General features: G+C 39.9%; 2 protein-coding genes across 2 annotated transcripts in view; one reads left to right on the top strand and one right to left on the bottom strand.

Annotated features, from left to right (window-relative positions):
* The window catches only part of LOC109967735 (tetraspanin-8-like), a 9,560-nt gene extending 4,639 nt beyond the window's left edge, over nucleotides 1-4,921 (top strand). The window contains exons 4-9 of the mRNA XM_020613515.1: nucleotides 2,110-2,184; nucleotides 2,628-2,723; nucleotides 3,660-3,770; nucleotides 3,852-3,884; nucleotides 4,130-4,213; nucleotides 4,586-4,921. Coding sequence (XP_020469171.1) covers nucleotides 2,110-2,184; nucleotides 2,628-2,723; nucleotides 3,660-3,770; nucleotides 3,852-3,884; nucleotides 4,130-4,213; nucleotides 4,586-4,726 — 540 coding nt within the window. The 3' untranslated portion in view covers nucleotides 4,727-4,921. The remainder of the gene's footprint in view (nucleotides 1-2,109; nucleotides 2,185-2,627; nucleotides 2,724-3,659; nucleotides 3,771-3,851; nucleotides 3,885-4,129; nucleotides 4,214-4,585) is intronic.
* Nucleotides 4,922-8,046: 3,125 nt separating this feature from the next.
* rab21 (RAB21, member RAS oncogene family) overlaps nucleotides 8,047-12,245 on the bottom strand; it is a 7,529-nt gene continuing 3,330 nt past the window's right edge. Inside the window, exons 2-7 of the mRNA XM_020613540.1 lie at nucleotides 11,761-11,820; nucleotides 11,574-11,681; nucleotides 11,368-11,431; nucleotides 10,320-10,374; nucleotides 10,102-10,190; nucleotides 8,047-9,717 (exon numbers count right to left, since the gene is read on the bottom strand). Of these exons, the coding sequence (XP_020469196.1) occupies nucleotides 9,578-9,717; nucleotides 10,102-10,190; nucleotides 10,320-10,374; nucleotides 11,368-11,431; nucleotides 11,574-11,681; nucleotides 11,761-11,820 (516 nt within the window). The 3' untranslated portion in view covers nucleotides 8,047-9,577. The remainder of the gene's footprint in view (nucleotides 9,718-10,101; nucleotides 10,191-10,319; nucleotides 10,375-11,367; nucleotides 11,432-11,573; nucleotides 11,682-11,760; nucleotides 11,821-12,245) is intronic.

A 12,245-nucleotide genomic window follows, 5' to 3' on the forward strand; every position in this document is an offset into this window, starting at 1 on the left:
ACCTCTGAGACTATCACAGTGCAGGTGCATTTATATGGAGACTTGATTCCACACAGGTGGATTCTATTTATCATCCTTTGTCATTTAGGTCAACATTGGATCATTCAGAGATCCTCACTGAACTTCTGGAGAGAGTTTGCTGCACTGAAAGTAAAGGGGCTGAATAATTTTGCACGCCCAATTTTTCAGTTTTTTATTTGTTAAAAACGTTTGAAATATCCAATAAATTTCGTTCCACTTCATGATTGTGTCCCACTTGTTGTTGATTCTTCACAAAAAATTACAGTTTTATATCTTTATGTTTGAAGCCTGAAATGTGGCAAAAGGTCGCAAAGTTCAAGGGGGCCGAATACTTTCGCAAGGCACTGTACAGCATTATAGTATATGTAAATCTGGTAATGAGGACAGGAAGTTTTGTGAGGCTTGTTTTTCCTGTTGGTTCACCTACAGAGCAGCACATTTTTCTAATGCTAATTTACAGTCGGGGCTTAAAAAGGTTTCATTTCACCTCTTAAACCAATCAGATGGATGGACAGACAGGTAAAGAGCTAGAGTATTTTATCAATTCCAGAGGAGAACTGCAATGTTACAGCCACTGCACCGAAACAACCAGGTATGTCAGGAACATTTTGCAATTAAAGGCAAAATTATTAAATTATGTACAAAACCTAATTGGACTCTGAAGGCAAAATAACTTTAAAAATATAACATAAAAAGTAGAAAAGAGTCTAAAATAGACTAGAGACTCATGTAGACTGTATATAATCAATATACTATGGATTTGAACCAAACCCCCAGGATCAGTTCTGGGCTGTGGAGCAAATCTGTCACCGGGGCCAAACCACGTTACTACAACTTTCACAATCACCACGTGACATGCGCTGGTCCAAAAAACATTTTTCCCATAGAACATCATTGGAACAGGTAAAATGGTGTATAACTGAATTTTTCTGAGCATCACAAGCCCCGCGAACTCTCCGCTCTCTTCAGGAGTGTGGGTTTGAATCCCACCCCTGCCACCAACGTAGCCAAGCGTTATGACTTATGCCTTTACTTATTAACACTAGAAAACAATGACACGGAGACTTCGTAGTGCCAACCTGGGACATTATCCTTTTTTTTTTTTTTTTTCTTGCTAAAACTCCTCCACACTTCCGGTCTTGCCCTTCACAATAAAAGCTCCATACATTTGAGCTCAAATCCAACAGGAGAGTTTAAGAGGCAGCTCAATAGAATAGGTTACAACTATCTATTGGGTCCAGTATCATATGAAAAGTCTAGCTGAGCTGTAGGATATTTTTATTTTATCCTATTCATGTGTAGGTGGAGCCAACAGGAAGTCAGATGACTTGACGGGCGGGAAACTCTGCTTGATGGGCTCAGAAATGCAGAGGCATGAGATTAGATCCAACTTTATTATCATTACCCATGTACAAGGCAATGAAATGCAGTAACATCCTCATCATTTTTATGGCTGAAATCCTGAAGCATGAAGAACAACTTTCACAGGCCTGAACAGGCACCACCTAGTAATCCGGTCTCCTGTACTATATGCATGATCTGAACAGAGTTGGGAAATTAACAAGATTAATTGTACAATGTAAAAAGCTGCACCGTTTTAAAAAGTAATTTTAATGAACATTATAGAGCAGGTGGCTCTGAGCTTGTTCACCATGAGCAGAGCACCAGCATGTCATTATGAAATGTAAATGGATAATCCCTGTTGTCAGAACACACTGTAGACTGCTGCTCAGATGGAAAAGGCCTGTATCGTCATGTAGTATCCTTTCTTTTACTTTTGAATCAGGCCTTTGACCTCTTTATCGACTCACTTTTCTTCCGCAGATATTCAAAAACATTTTCAGTCCAAACTGCATATGATTTCCTCTGATTTTTAGCAGCTTTCCTGCCACACGGTGATGCAGTGTGTGGATTTCTGGGCCTCCTCATGTTGGAGAAACATTCCAGCAGCATTCCACACTGTTTCTGCTTCAACACAGAGAGCTGCACAAGAATTCCTATATGCCTAGACTGTCTGTTTATCCATACATGGCAAATAAAATCTTGACTTGATTTGACATCAGATTGTGATGCTTTATCTCTCTGCAGTTCCTGGTGTGCATGGTGATTGGATGTCTGCTGATGCTCAGAGTTGGAGTCCCCATTGCCTTCGCCCGCCCTGAGGTAACAACCCAGATGCTCTGCTGTCACTCTATTGTTGGTTCTACTGCAGCCTGACAGAAACCAGTGAAATCACCTGCATCCGTGAGATTAAAAATTAAACTAAATACGGCATTGTTTCCTCAGAGCACCTAAGGGGTCCAGGTTCATTTAAGCTAATTTTCTGTCCATTTAATTTCTTGTAAACTGCCCTCACCCAACCTGTGTTTTTAAACACAAACTCGGCTATAAGTCTGACTTCTAATTTTGTTAATTTAACAAAGAACAAAACAGCCAGGAACCAAAAATGCATAAAATACGACACACAGATATGAAAAAGTACAAATCTTCAGTGATAATCAAATAAACTGAAGTGGCTGGTCTGAGTATGGTTTTTAAAGATTGGTTGAATGTTTGTGATCGTGTTGTTTGAGCTCCGCCAATAATCTGTATAAACCTGTTTGTAGCTGAAAGGCTGGATGGAGGAGAAGTTGCGCTCAGTCTTGCCCCTGGACAAAGCTTCAGATAATGTGAAGAACACAGCTGATGGGTTGCAGGCAGGGGTAAGACACACACACACACACACCTGCTGCAGGTACAGAGGAGGCTGTTTTTATCAGCTTCCACTAAAAATAGGAATTCATAGCAGGCAGTTGTGTTCTGGGCCGTCTGATTGGCTGGCAGCTGTGTTGTCAGGCAGAAATGCAGCTAATCAGGAGGAAGCAGATTATTTTGATGCCTTACAGAGGAACTGGCAAACTGTCAGGCCACAGGTTTAACAAGAAAGTTGCCTGACTGCCCTCTTCTTCTGTTCTGTCACTTCCTCATTCACACTTCAGAATAATAAAAGTCAGACAGCTCAGTAGATGAGTCACAGTTAAATATCTAGTTTCCTAATATTGTCCTCCTCACTAAAATGTGCAATAACAAAAATTTCACTATTTCTTTAAACCTCTTCCTTTCAGATTTTGTTGCAATTGACTCTCTTAATAAACACCTTTTGTGCACAGACTGAAAACTAACATACTCAAAAGACTCTTCCAGTACTTTTGATTTCAGTTGTGATTTTGGTCTTTTCAGAAAACTAACTCTTTGGACAAATGTGATAAGTAGAAGAACAATGTCAATGTTAACAGAGGATTTAACTGCACACCATAACAAACAGCTCCCATAGATAGATTCCCATCCACATAAATGCATCAGTATAAGGATACATTCAAGCAGCAGCAGCAGCAGCAGAATTTAAAAAACTGCTGTCGACCTAATCAGTTCCAGTGAGAGGCTGGCTCTATCAATAGTTCTGATATTTTTGCTTCAAAATACGACTTGAACCTGATCAGTCGGTTATCAGAATCGTTATGATTCAATTATCTGTCGAACAGCTACAGGCAGACTGCAATGTTTCCAAATATCAGCTGGCTGGGGTCGGATCGGAACGTACAGTTGTTGTCTCTGATCAACAACCTCCTGACAGTTTCTTCTTCTTCTCTGGAGTTTAGCTGCACTGCTGTGGTCTGTTCAGCTACCAAGACTGGGAGGACAACATCCCCGACTCACGTCTGTGCAGTTCACAAGAGGAGGAGGAGATGTGTCAGGCAGTCGGCTACAGAGTGAGTATCAACACAACCATGTGTCAGCTTCAACTTGTAACTGCAGGTTAATAACATTTTCCTTTTTCTCTGCACGATCAGATGCTGCTGAGAGAGACCAGGGTCTACAGCAGGGTCAGTATGAACATTGGCTTTTAAAGACAAACTAAACACAGTTAAGCTGTTTGTCAGCTGATTACTCAGGGTTTCTGCAGGTACTGATAAGCACTGATTCCAGTTTCCTTCAGAGTTATTAAAGTCTTAAATTTCATTCAGGGTTAGGGTTGGGCCTGGGGAACTAACAGCTTAGTGATTTTTAACCTGTCATTGTGCTGTTATAGAAAGTAAAGATGATGTTTTCTTCCCCCTCTTGTGTTCAGCCCTGCTTCCCCATCATCATGCACTACATCCTGCTTGTCGTAGATGTCATGTTGGGCATCTTCTTCACTATGGCTGCGCTGGCGGTGAGTTTTACAGCATTTATTTTTAATGATGTCAGTGATTTTTCTGGAAGTGGGATGTTCACCTGAATAGCAGTTGGCTAATTTAGCTCAGCATAAAGACTAGGACCAGAGTTAAACAGCTAGTCCTGTTCTGTCTGGAGTTCGAAATGCACCTTGTAACGCTTCTGAAATTCACTAATTAACAATATGTGTAGGTAGTTAAATATGTCCACAAACAGAAATGTAAAAACAACTGGAGCTGTCAGACAGAGAACACCAATAAGATACGTGAACCAAACGAGACTACATTTGACATGTAAAATGAGCAGAGTGATCCTTTAAATTCTCAGTGCTATAATGATATTTAACTGGACTCTGTGTGCTTCCTTCCAGCTGCTGGGCATGATCCTGTCCTCCATCATGATCCACCAGATGAATTCCGGCAGCAGACCCACCATGATGCTGACCGTGCCCACCATCTTCTCCACGCCTCCACCAAAATACCAGGAGCTGCACAACCCACCACCATACTGATAGCTCACTGCACAGTTTCAGGAGGTCCTGGTGTTTACGTTGTTTCTTTGTTTATCTTGAATCTAAGGTTATATAATTAGAGAACTGCAAGTCCAAAGTGCCTTAAATCAGTGTGGAAACTGAGCTGCTTAAAATGTGAAACATTGATACCGTTTTAAAGTTTGATCACTTATCTTTCTTCAGGTTGTTATTAGATTTGAACAGAGACTTTAATCTATAAATTCTCACTTTTTTTTCTATTGATTTTGGCCCCAATCCTTTTCTGTAGTAGATCCTAAGATACAAGTATTTTTTTTGTTTGTTTTTGCTCATTGACATTACGATCTCTACCAACATCCTATCTGGATGTTCTCTTCATTCCACTCAAACTTTAGAAGAGCAGCTTCTGCAATCTCCTAAAGGTTGTTGTATTTCTTATACACTATGCAGAAAAAAAATCCTAATTCTCACTTTATTTAGCAGAAACAAGCCAATGGTTGATAAAAATCCATAAGTGCAAAAAACATAGTTTACCCTGCAGAAGCACTGATGTAAAACAAAGTAACTGATGCATTTTTTGTTTTTTACAGCAAAATTCTTAAAACTTTTTTCCAACCCTGAACTATGTATAAGCCGCCGCTTTGACCACAGTTACTTTATACCTTGCTTGGCTTTATATGTAGTTAAATTTGTAGTAGTTGAGGCTTTTATTTTGAAAACTAAGTGCTGTTAAAGCTTTAGAGGGAAAAGATGTTAACTATTTTTATCATGAAGACTATATATATTAAAAAAAGGCAACAAAGTGTTGGTAAAAATGAATGTTTAGAAAGTTGTGTTAACCAATGAAATAGGCCAATTTCTGTTAAGGAGGTAAGGGAAATATTGTTTTTATGTTTGATTCTTCTGGTGTGAACTCAGGCACAGAGTAGAACAGATTGGATAAAGGTGTAAAAAAAAAAAAAAAAAAAAAAACAATAAAAGGAACTCTGTGTGTCAATATGAACTACTGTAGTTGTAATGGAAAACTTGCTCTTTTATGCCTTAAACTGTGGTGAACTCTGTCCACACAGAATATCTGAACTTTCTGCTCAGCAAAAAGATGGCATAAAATGTCCTTGAAAAAGTATGCACTCCCTGATTCTGACAACCATCTTGTACCATTTCAGGACAAAGACGTCTTTATAATGAGGGTGTATGTGTATGTGTGTTATCAGAACCGATACCTTTTATCTTTCTCCCTGAAACTTGTGTGTGTGTGTGTGTGTGTGTGTATATGACTGAATACTTTTTGCTCTTTGAGCCTCTGTAACAGACCACTCTGACTGCAGTTGTAGCTTGCTCCTTTCTGCAGAAATAACACAATGAACAGATCTGTGCAAAACCTCTTCATTTCACACTCACTGAAGGTTGTTCATTTTAGCACGTAGATTTCTTCCACGACAGTAGTACTGATGAACAGCTGCAGTAAATCCTCTCTCTCTCTCTCTCTCTATCTATCTATCTATCTATCTATCTATATATATATAATATTTTGGGAAATAATGAACATTTCACCTGAGCAGTTTTTCAAACACAAACTCTCTTAGGTCATTCTGTAAGGAAATGATTACCAACACGAGGTTCAAGACCCCTACATGGGTTGCCAGATAAAGCTGAGGAGTTTACATGTTGGAATAATATGTCGCGGTGGGTTTATTCTGCTTGACTGATAAAACGTTTCACTTACAATCTCACTGATCCTGGATTTTACCAACAGACTGCCAAAGTGAAACCAGAACTTCCAGGTTCTGGTCCAGAATCAGGAAAACCTCCACCTATTACAGCCTCACATGCTAGCATGGCTAATGCTGCATTCAGGATATATTTTAATTAGCTTTAGGGGAAATAAAGTTGGAGAAACTGCTCTCATCAGCCTCTGATTTGTGAATCAGAGATGTGAATTTATGACGGCAAACTATAGACATGTCAACAAACTGCTGGTGAAATGCCTGCGAACGTGCCACCAAAATGATAGTTGAACACTAACCTAATCCATTCAGGTCAATGGGGCTCCACAGTTTGTGGCACAGAGGCCACCTAAAAAGTCATGTCTTCCTCTCACAAAGCCCTAAACTGACTTCATTTACTAACAAAATTATCTGCTCCTGAGCTTAAATTCATTTTAAAAATAAAAATAAAATGCAGGCATTACTTAAAAGAAACAAATTAAATAGTATAAAGACAAGTCACTATGCACAATTATTAACTAAAATGGTCAGATTAATATAGCCTGTACAGCATTATCTATGCTGCTAAGCTATCCTAGCCCAACACAGCAGCCCTGCTAACTTAGGCTAGCTAGCTAATAACTTACCTGCCCATACCTACACCTGGCTTGAATGAGCTTTATGAAAGCATCTTGAGTGCGTCTTGAAATGAGCGGGAATGCTAATACTGCATTCAAGGCATATCAATTAAACTGCAATTACAAGTGGTGAGTACCATCCAAGCCAGCCCCCAAAACTTGTAATTCCGAATTGGAGATTTCAGGCATTTTAACTGTAACGCAATATCCCACTTTGTGAAAAGAACTAAGGACATGTTGGCAAAATGGCTGCAAATACCTCAACAAAATTAAATGAAAAACACTAATAGGCTATAATCCATTCTGGTCATAAGAGATGTACACTATTCATCTCTGGCTTTACTTGAAATACTACTGAGTAGCACAAATGCAAACATTTTGCTGTAAACCCCCATTTGAAGAGCAGAACATTGAAAATGTAATGAAGTAGGCTAAATGAAAGAGCAATGTGTGCGACACCAGGCATTGTGTAAATCACTGATTTTTTTTTTTTTTTCAAAACAGCAGTTAAAAAGTTACATTTCCAAAAAGTGAATTGATTTTTTTCCCTTTTCAACCATTTTCCCATTATTCCAGAATAAACAGGACAGGTCATATTAGTCTTTCTTCTTCTTCTACAGCAAAGACAGATAAAACATCAAGTAAGTACGTTTTTCTGCACAATGTCAGAGTTTTTCAGTAAGCAGAGATTAATGGCCCAGTAGAAAAACAGTGGGGTGTGGCTCAGGAGGTACACCATCCATCTCCCAACCGGAATATCAGCAGCTCGATTCCTGTTCTCCCCAGTCCACATGTCAAAGTATCCTTGAGCAAGAAACCGAACCCAAAGTTGCTCCCATTGGCCAGCGCAGCGTCTCGCAGGGATGGTACCACTCTCTGTGTGTGTGTGTGTGTGTGTGTGTGTGTGTGTGAGTTGACAGATGCCTCAGGTCTGTACTGGAGACAAATTCCTTGTGTGTGTGTAACATACTTGGCCAATAAAAGTGACCTCAATCTGTTCAGTTTTTCATTTATTTACCATTTCCTTTAAAAGTCCAACAAACAAAGCCTTTTACAGAAATCAAACATGCACAGTATTATTTCTCTGTCCAGGAAAGTGTGTGTTTTACAAACCATGATGTAGAGGGAGAGGAGGATGAAGAAGCAGACCTTTGAGCTGCATAACATCAATAAACAGATTTTTCATCTTAGGGCTAAAACAATTAGTTGATTATCCAGTATAAACAGAGTTAATCAAAAACAGTCATCACTTGGGATATCAGATGATGCTGAGGACTGATCCAGAAACCGCGCTGTCCTGTTCCAAAGTTTTTAATCTGTGAATGTCACTGGGATGTTATTATGTAAAGCTAAATGTAGCCAGGCACTGTGGCGCCCTAACAGCTGAACCTGATTTTAGCATCCCTAAAAACCCTGTCCTGTGTAGACAGGATGGTACAACTGATCGATCCAGCTGCTGTGTTTTTAAAGGTTCACAGAGATTTCCGGATCACTGTATTTTTAGGTGCTCTGTATATATCTGCACTCAAGAATTCAGTACTTCTAAAACTGTCGCTATGGCACTGAAACATCTCATTGGCTTATAAATGCAAACTTCAAATGAACTCCAGACATCGGCCTGCAGCTCAAAGACGTTACTGCTTCATATGAAGACCTAAAGCAAGATTATAAATTGTCATTAATGATGCTTTTTTGTTTGAGCTCTGCTTTATCGTAACCACTCATTTCCTTTGTGAAAGTCCAGCTGAAGGCCTGATCAGTGAATGTTAGGGTGAGCATAATGATCCATTGAATAATCAATTTTAAAAGCCCTAAATACAACAGGAAGCTACCAGACCTGATTAGCCTGAACCTACTATGATCCCAAGTAAAGTCTCAGTTCTGACCTCTTCAGCTTGGGCCGCTTTTGTCATTTTGCTGCAGTTTGACTTCAGTCCAGCAGGTAAAGCTGCTGCACCACAGACTGCAACTGCTCTGGTTTTCCAAGACTAAAGCAGTGTCTGTTTTTAGATAAAGATTAATGTTGGCTTGTATGCCTGGATGCATGTTTAAGCCCTTGAGAGATTTCCACATAGGCAAAACAAATCTCTGCTGAAGCCTGGGTTGCCAATGTTCCTCTTCAAAATGGTTTTATTAATAATTTTTAGTATGAAACACACTAACAAAGCTGTCAGAGGGGAGAGGAGGTGTAATGGCTTTCAGTGTTTTGTTGGTGGTTGTCTGTAATATCAGCTCAACTTCTGTTGCTGCTTTGCTCCAAATTACTGACAGTAGAGTAAATAAAGTGCCAAAACTGCGATTTTTAGAGAATTTAGTCACTGAAATCACACTGACTGCAATTATAAGGACTTCCATTACTTTTATTTTGAAAGGGTACACTGAATAAGTAATTTCCCATGCTCCTTTGCAGCCGAGACAATGTTGAATGAACACAGATTATTTTAGGGTTTTAGAGCAAACCAACCTGACAACAGGGACACTGACAAATGTGTGTGCGAGCATGTATGCTGTGTGTAAGTGTGTATGCGTTAGCCAGAAGAGCAGCACCCTCCCGCAGGCGTTGCCTGCAGTTCGTCATCAACAATCTGTACACCTCGCCTGCTCGATGCTGATTGACTGGCCCCGTTGCCCTTCAATCTCTCCTCAGCCTGAGCTGTTTCCATCATCCCTGAAAACACAAAAGAGAAAGGTGAAAACACACCTGAAATAACAAGACAGGAAACTGTCTTCTACTGTGGTGGCTTGAGTTCACTCCAGTCAGGTTTTACAAGCATTAGTCCTGTTTAGGTTTCATTTAATAGGTGCTGGAGTTTAAAGCCCTAAAAATAAGAGCAGAAATAAGAGTAAAACTCCAGCTTAGTCTCACATCTTTTATCAAATCTGAATGATCCTTTAAACACCATCTCATTATATCAGGGTGAATGTGTGAAGCATGGCGATACTGAACCGATCTCACTGCTCAGCTCTAACGTTCATATTTTAGATTTTAGAAAATGCCAACAGTCCAGTTTATGTGTGAAGCATGCGCTAGGTGTGTTTCATGTGGTCGTACTTTTACAGAGATCCAGAAAGAGCTCCTCGATGCCTTTATTCAACTTGGCCGATGTGTGGTAGTGTTTGGCTCCCACTGACTCTGCATAGCTAAAGACAAAACAGAAGCAGGGAGCTGATGCCAGCTGTGTCACTGTTTCCCACCAGAGTTCATCTGCTCACAGCAGAGTAGCTCAACATGTAAAAGTCACAGTTTCAGTAATTCCAGCAGGTTTTTACCTCTCAGCCTCTTCCACTGAAACATGCCTGTCTTTGTCCAAATCGATTTTATTACCTGCAGAGAGAAGCAAACACATTCAGTCAGACTTTGGGAATCAACACGTTCAGTTTTCCACTCTCCTACAGGAGAGAAGACTGGGCAGACCTACACAAGTCTAATGGCCACTTGGGTTATTTATTTAATGTATAAATAGAAGGTCTTTCCATGGCTCCAGCACCCCAACCCTGTTTGGGATAAGCAGTATAGATAATGGACTGATAGATTCTGTGTTTCTGCAGATGAATAAAGCTCTTTAACTACTTGTTTTTCTGCTATCAATGCTGCCAGCACAGCTCTGTGCTGATCCAGTTTTATTCACCACATATTACCAACAAACTGCCAGAAACCCAGAGGTCCACAACAACTCCCAGTTATTCTAAATCAAAGCGTAAAACTTCATTCAGCATAATCTTTACTTAAAATTAATCGAAGGCAATTTAGTCACATCCCTCACTGCACTTGTGCTGCACCAATTAGCTGATTAATCAATTATCAACATAAAATTAACCCAAAAATCTTTCAAGAAAAAATGCCAAACATTTAATGTGTCGAGGGTTTGAAACGTGACAGTTTCTTCGCTGCACATCATAGCACACTGAAGATTTTTGGAAACTGAACCAAAGCAAGACATGGTCACACCAACCTGTGCTCTAGGATGATGTAAAAATGAAAGACATTTTTCAAATGTTTTATAGAACATTACTCAAGAAAACAATAATTTTATTCTCTTTAATTTTTTTGTCTTTTAACACTGACTTTTCCTTCTTTTATATCATGTTCTTATCGAAAGCTGTTGCTCTGTTGCTGAAAGAGGCTAAACAATAAATGTTCCTTGTCTTCTACGTGAGAGCAGCCACAGTAGCAGATCACTTCTTTATGCCTGCTATCTAGAAGTGACGCCTTATTTGTTGTGCAGAAAATCTGAGTTCATTCATTTTTAAAAGCCACTTATTTGTACTGACCATGTTTATTTGCCACTATGAGTGTTGGGTTGAACCAATATCTTACCTACTATACATAAACAAATCTCGTTCCCCAACATTTTCCTCAACTCTTTAACCCAGTTCTTCACCTGCAGCAACAGAAACAAACCACGTTTCATTAGAAACATCACGTAACTTAATGTCCAATAATCTAACATTTGATATTTGATATATGAATATATTTTGCTGCTGAGGACATTTTCTGCCGTTTATTCCCGTGCACGTTGTTACCTTCTGGAAGGAGTCTTCGTCTGTAACGTCGTACACTAATATGGCTCCATTGGAGTCTCTGTAGTAGATGGGACCTAATGCATGAAAACGCTCCTGACCTGCTGTGTCCTGCAGACAAGCATAGACATAGTAACATTTGCTCTTAATAGTGGCAGGACAGTAGCAACAAAGGCTGTGGCTCTCTTACCCATATGGCCAGGTTAACTCTCTTCCCTGTGATGTTGAGCTTCTTTGTGAGGAAGGACGCCTGGAGAAGAGGAGGACATGATGAACACAATCGTCAGCTATCAGTGATTAAACTGAGTAGAATTTAACAACAAACAGCTCCAAAGGCTAAAAACAAACATCACTTTTTTACAGTGTCTAAAGGAAGAAAGAGTCACTGATGTGGAGACGCTGCTCCACCAGCTCCTCGCGCTGGTGAAAACTAGCTGGTGATCAACAGTGGAGGTCTACAGCACAGAGCAATAAGCTGAACCAGGGTCTGAACTCAAACATTACGGTGCGGACACCACATTCACTGGTGCTGCTGGGGCCTATTTCAAGAAGGTGGTTTAACAAACTCAGAGTTCAAACCTGAACTCTGAGTTGACTTACCCAGAGTTGGAAAACTCTGAGTTTTCGGTTTCAGAACAGCTGAAAAGAGTTGGTTTAATCAACTCTGAGTTGTTT

Source organism: Monopterus albus, unplaced genomic scaffold (assembly GCF_001952655.1).
Source record: "Monopterus albus unplaced genomic scaffold, M_albus_1.0 scaffold134.1, whole genome shotgun sequence".
Taxonomy (NCBI): domain Eukaryota; kingdom Metazoa; phylum Chordata; class Actinopteri; order Synbranchiformes; family Synbranchidae; genus Monopterus; species Monopterus albus.